Source organism: Vigna unguiculata, chromosome 3 (assembly GCF_004118075.2).
Source record: "Vigna unguiculata cultivar IT97K-499-35 chromosome 3, ASM411807v1, whole genome shotgun sequence".
Taxonomy (NCBI): Eukaryota; Viridiplantae; Streptophyta; class Magnoliopsida; order Fabales; family Fabaceae; genus Vigna; species Vigna unguiculata.
In genome coordinates, this window is record NC_040281.1 from 44,978,117 (window position 1) to 44,984,941 (window position 6,825).

The following is a 6,825-nucleotide window of genomic DNA, read 5'->3' on the forward strand; positions in this document are numbered from 1 at the left end:
GTATAATAATGGTACATCATCCTCGCTTGAGACATACATGACCAAACAACTTATGTTGTTCTGCTAACAAAAAGGAAAGTGTGCAGTAAGGAAGTAACTTTTGTGTATTTAAGTGAGGCTGATTCAACTATTCTGGCTTTTTTTTTTTTTAACTATCCAAATTAAATGTAATATATCTTATAAATTTGTTAATAATTAGAAATAATATCTTGATTAAAAATAGTCTTTCTTCTATTTTCAAATTTTATAACAAGTATTTAAAACTTAATAATTAAAATAATAATAATAATTGTAGTGTTAAGTCTAAGACTGATTTACTGATTATGTACAAGACCGATCTAATTGCAAGGTTCAAGGTCAATCTAGGTCCAAGGTCCATGACTAATTTAATTATTAGACGCAAAGTCGATTTAATTGCAAGACCAAGACTGATCTAGTTATTAGACAGTGCCGATTTAGTTGCAAGGCTAATCTTATGGTTAGGCACAAGACCGATCTAGTTGTAAGGTTCAATACTGATTTAGCTGTTAGACACAAGGCCGACTTAGTTGTTAGATTAAATATGTTGGGATCACTAGGTCAAGAGTATGAGATAGCAAATAAGCATTGAACAAGAGAAAAAGTTGAGAAGTCGAAAAGATAGACAAAAAGAAAGATCTTTGAGGAAGAAAAGACAAGACACTTTAAGTGTTCTACCTTATCGAACTCTGAACCTTTTGATTTGAACAATAATAAACAGGACAAATTATTTAACAATGAAGAGCTAAACTCTTACGCATGAAGGAATCTGTTGATTTTATTTATTTATTTTCTGTTTGAACATGCGAACTTTTGATCCACTAATTTTTATGGAATGAGAAACAACATAAAAAAACAAGAGGAGGGAATAGAATCCAACAAGTGCTGTGGTGTAGTGGTGTGGTTTGCTACTCGTGCGTTACCAAAGAAAAAAGTGTCTGTGTGAAGTGTTTGGTTTCATCATTGAAACAGAGAAATAAATTCTGGAAGGCACGATTCGGTGGTAGCGGTAGCAAGAAGGGACCCCAGAAGCATAGAAGAATCTCACCGTTCGTGAACACAAGTTTCAGTAGCCACGCGTTGTTATGGCGTTTTTCTTGGAGCAATTGAAGGAATCTTATTTTATTTGAAAATCAAATATGCACTCTGTGTTGAAGAAGGACCACCAGAATGAATGGGTTATGGTTCCGAAGAGAACAAAATGAAGAACGTCAAAAGAAGCTGGTCACGCTGTCGCTTTAACCTTATTGGAAAATTACTTAAGAATGAGAGAGCCTAAGATAACCATACGGATCCGTCCATTTGTTTCTGCTTTACATATTCATATTCCATTCTAATATTTTAATAGTCCATCGTTATAACTTCTTTTCGTTGATATTGGACAATGAGCAACTTAACTCACCACTCCCATTTTCTTATTACAGTAGGACTTTTGAATTTGTGTTCTTCTATCGATGTAATATCTTTTGCGACTGATTTTTAATTAGGCACCAATGAGTGATCAACTCATAAATTCAAGACAAATAAAAATTTGAAAGACACATAAGAGGATTTAACCGACAACTGTTATAAATAGATATTTTACACTTCAATCAAACCACTTAATTTTTTTATAATGTTTTGACTTTATATTTCTCAATACTTTCTTCAGAACAAATATATTTTTTTATATATTAGTCTCACATCATATTTCTAAATTATTGAATATTTTGTTAGGATCGATCTGGTCTTTAACTGCACAAAAGTCGATCTGATCTTTAATTATCAAAGGGTCAATCTGATCTGCTAAAAGATCGATTTAGTTGTTAGAACCAATATCAGAGGATCACTAGGTCATGAATATGAGATAATAAATGAGGAGATTACAACTCATAATTCATTTAACTGTTCAAGGCATGGCAAGAGACGTGAATTAAACAAATACAAAGAGAATCATCCAAGAGGTCAGAAGATATGCATAAAAGAGGCCTCAAAGGAAGAGGAGGACAAGACACTTTGAGTGCTATAGTTGATGGAACTCTAAACCTTTTGACTAGAACATTGACAAAAACTAAATTTTTTAATATGCTTTGTAAATTCACCATATAATACAAAGTGATTTTTTCATAAATAACAAAAAAATTACATAAAAACAAATATTGTTGGATTCTTTCAAAGAAAATAACAGAAAGATTAATTATTAATAAGTATTTCATATAATATATTAATACACTATTTCTAATATAAAACTTTAAAAATCGGTTGTATTGTAAGTCCTCAACAATGATCAAATTCACATTTGAATGTGAAATTGAAAATTGTTTTTATCTTAAATCTTCTTACATTTTGATCCCAAACTTAAAAATAAATGGATAAAAATTTTTTAACCCAACAACATTCACTTTTTTTTTATGTGCTATATGTTTCAAATTGACATTTGAGTTGGAACGTGTCAAATAGTGTAAACAGCTCAAAGGTCAACAAGAAATACCTACATTGTTTAAAATGTCAAAAAAGTTTCACAAAATTGAGTTATAATAACTATATTTATTTAATTTTAAAGTTTGAAAAATCAAATTGTATTAGTATGAAATAAAAACGAATTCTAATTTTACGTCCAAATATAAAAACTAAAAAATATTTAACCCTTATAGAAATATCAAATGTCAATGAGGTGCATAGAGGAGATATCATTAGGTATAAAGGTTCATATTATTATTTTTTCTTTATTTTTGAATATTTTTACATTTGGAACACTATCACATCTTATTGATGAGAAAAATAAAATTCAAACCTTTGAGTTACAGGAAATATCACTTAGTAAGGTGGGCAAAGCCTTGACTTTGTCATCATCCAATGATCTCAATGTTGTTATCTAAGATTAATGAACTTTCAACATTTGTATAGATTTTCATAAGTTTAAGTGTCATTAGCAAGGACTCCATCACTATCAAATGTTAAAGGTTACATTTCATTCATTTCTTAGCAAGCTTAGAGTCATTGGCTGATACATCCAAGTTTGAGTTTATTTTGCCTTTCTTTTATTTACACAATGTCACTTATTACATGATCTCTTAAATTATTCTTTTATATATTAGTATATGTTACATATTGAAAATTGAAGTATGAATTTAAGTTTTACGTTAAGTGATATTGAGAAAATTGAGTATCATATGACCAAAAATTTATTATTTTAAGATTTTGTATTATAGTAATGTAAATGTGTTATATGAGTTGAATTCATGTCTAATTAATGTTGTTTTTTTAGTGATTTTTTTTCTCCAAAAACTATCATAAGTGGTATAAAATCCAAAATGTTAGTGTTGAGAATTGACTTAGATTAGTGAAAATCCTAACTATATAAACTAATCAAAATACTTTATGACTTAATAGTCTAACAAAATGCATTTGCTTAGAAAAGGTCATAATGTCAAATTAGACAAAGTAGACTACAAAATGTTTTATAGAAAACATGTGGATTTAATTGAATTCAATTTGAGATTATAATATGATACTCAAAAGTATGCACTTAACCTATAATATAATGTTCCAATGCAATCTTATTGAGAATATGAAATAAATATGATAAACGAAAATTACGAGAACAGCCGTAGTTAAAATCACAGGGAAATCTATCTACTTCAGTACTTCTTTTCGCACTCATCATTATCTTTCACCTACAACGATGGTTATGGTTCACCTTGCATTTTCTACAAATACAGTCTCACGAAATATGTCGTTGAGGGCTATCTTTCTTTTGCAATTTTGCGCTTGTAATAAATTTAATTAAAATTTACTAATTGTATAAATATTGTTACACAGTCATTCTTATTAAATTTCACAATAATTATTCTATAGGTATTATTAAGATGAAGACAAAGACCGGTTGAAAGAAAAAAAAAACCGTGGTCGGTTATCGAAATATTCCAAAAACTTATTATTAAAAGAACAGGGTAAAATAACATGCCAAACACGAGAAAGAAATTCATCAATTGGTCTTGGTTGAGGTTACGTAATGCGTTTTTCAAACACTTTCTCACGAAATTCAACTTAGAGACCGTGATAATATAAAATGATATATAGACAATGCATGAAATTAGAGCTTTGTAATAAAAAACACATAAATTATAAAAAATGTCAAAGAAATATTTAAAAACTTTGGCTCAATTATTATTCAACGGCATTCAACATGTGTGGGTCAAACGTTTGCTCAAGTTGTACGTATAGGTTACCAGGCACAAGCCTATAGTAAGCAAAGAATCTCCCAGAAACCACACCCATTCAAAACTATTAAATTTCATCCAACCAATTAATGTAACACAGCCATATTGCACAAGCCGTGATATTGTGGAATCAAAAGATTCTCATCTCAACCACACACCATTTGTTTTTCTTGTTATTCTTTTCCAAAAGAAAAAAAAAAAAAAATTGTTCGCAAATTATTAACAACCGTTGGGCTTTGTTTTGAGTCACACTACACATTTACAGTAATGGGGTTACGCGACGACACGAATGCGATCACTGAATCTTTCTGTCCGGAATCACAATAATCACACTAATATAAATAAATGAATCTCTATCCCCTTCTCCCTCTCTCTTTGTAATCAAACTATACTAACAATGGTTTGGCACCTCAAGCTTCAGCACGCAACGCCACACTGAAACTGTGAAATTAGTTAACATTTTTCTTTGTTTTGTTCCTAATCCTGAGTCTGTTACCCGAAGATGGAACCGAGTTTGGATTTGAGCTTGGCCTTTGTCCCGGGAAGAACCGTTCGTCAGATTCTTGGCGAGGTTGCTCGGAGCGAAGATGGGTCTCGGAGAATGGCCACGCTTCAGGATTTTCTCAAAAAGTTGGAAGATGAGAAGAGAAAGATCGAGTCTTTCAAACGTGAACTTCCTCTTTGCATGGTCCTGGTGAACGATGGTGGGTTAAGAACTTGTCCTTTTTTTGTAGAATTTTCAAAGTGAACATTTTTTATGTGATTATTGCGCAAGTTTTGGTGTGTTGATGATTAATATATTCTTTGGGGGTCTGCGATCTGCATGAAGCTATTACTAAATTGAAAGAGGAGATAAACGGAGGTGTGAGAATGCAAGAAGAACCAGTGGTTGAAGAATATATGCCACTTTTGAAAACCAATTCTGAAGGAAGTGAGACTTTAAACATGGGTAAGGAACGCAGTAACATGAAGAATTGGATGAACTCTGTTCGGCTATGGAACGTTGAATCCAAACCGGTAAATTTTTATTTCAGAAATTATTATATAGCTCACATTCATGGTCACAATCAATCATCACATGACATACGATTAAGAATTTTGTTCATAAAGGCATTCACAATATTCGATTACGTGTTTGAAGATTGAGATAACTATGTTATCCTATGCTATGATAGCTTTTAGACTGTAGTTATCCTATACTATGAGGGATTTTAGACCACGTAAGAATTTTTCAGGTAAAAGGATTCTATTTTATAACAGTTTTTTTCTACAGAATTATAAGAACAAAAGTTTAGTCATTTTTATTCGGTAACGTACAGAGGACTGAAGAGGATGATCGATGTGTCCCCGACAATCCAAATCAACCAGAGAATGAGACCAACAAGAGTAGAGGAGCAGCACCAGCATTAAATGGAAACAATTGTGTGTTAAAAACAGTGATGAGTGAAGACAAGGGGGTGTCACAGGTTCCTAGCCTTGGTCTGAGGAGACCAGTGTTTGAATTGAATCATAGAAAAACAGAAAGTGGTAATGAACATGGTTCGTCCTTGATTACAACAAGCTCATTAGAGAGAAAGGGTCAAGCACAACCTCAGCAGAATCCGAGGAAACAAAGGCGATGCTGGTCACCAGAACTTCATAGGCGATTTGTTGATGCCCTTCAACAATTAGGGGGACCACAAGGTAGATTAAAGTTAGCATTTAAACATAATTAAGAGGGAGAAGGTTTACAAGAGTGAATGATTCCTTTTTTTGCAAATTAGTGTGGGCTCACAAATTCTTGACCTTATCTGCATAATCAATGGTGGATGATTTTTTCTTTTTCATTTTTCTATTGAATTCAGAATCTTCCAACTGGAATTGGAAAAAGTTAGTCTTATCTCTATAATTGGTTTGCTTACTGTAGTGGCCACTCCAAAGCAGATTAGAGAACTGATGCAGGTGGTAGGCCTCACCAATGATGAAGTGAAAAGCCATTTGCAGGTGAGTGTTTTATTTAGATTATGTTTGGATAAACTTTTGTTTAAATAAAGAACATAAATTTATTTTCTGAATGAGTGATGCAAATTTGTGGTTGAATCAGAAGTACAGACTTCATTTTAGAAGACCTCAAGTTTCTTCGGTGGAGCTGGCTAATGGTGGATTATGTCTTGTGGTAGAAGAAAAATGTGGAGATAATAATAAATCAAAAGGGAACTTATCACAATCTGGGTCTCCACAAGGTCCTCTTTTCTTAGGAGGGTCTGGACGCAACAGCATGGAAACAGAAGAAGATGAACAATCAGATTGCCACAATTGGAAAAGTGGCTTTCACCACCAACCAGAAGCTGAACCTCTATGACCTTCTAAGATTTTCCAACACAAGAGTAAAGCATATTATCATAAATGAAGAATCAAAATTTGACAGCATGAAAATAACAGATCTAACACATACAAGGAATTCAATCCGATCGATGTTAGAATAATGAGACTTGTAGAGTGAATAGGTTGAGATTTTACACTGTTTCAGAGTTCTCTGCCCTCTGCTTTATGAAGCTTTTGTATCACCGCTATAAATCTTACTAGGAGTAATTTTATTGAATAAATTTCTTGAGTTTACTACCTT

The 6,825-nt window shown here is 32.2% G+C and overlaps 1 protein-coding gene across 2 annotated transcripts; it reads left to right on the plus strand.

The window, feature by feature from the left end:
- Positions 1-4,372: 4,372 nt before the first annotated feature.
- Positions 4,373-6,825, plus strand: LOC114176750 (transcription factor HHO5-like). 2 transcript variants are annotated; one of them, XM_028061891.1, is made up of 5 exons: positions 4,373-4,924; positions 5,050-5,237; positions 5,540-5,903; positions 6,127-6,203; positions 6,307-6,825. In XM_028061891.1, exons 1-5 carry the CDS (start codon positions 4,723-4,725, stop codon positions 6,559-6,561), a joined length of 1,086 nt encoding a protein of 361 aa, XP_027917692.1. In that variant the 5' UTR covers positions 4,373-4,722; the 3' UTR covers positions 6,562-6,825. The 2 variants fall into 2 exon arrangements, with proteins under 2 accessions (XP_027917692.1, XP_027917691.1); XM_028061890.1 differs by having other exon boundaries at positions 4,395-4,924; positions 6,304-6,824.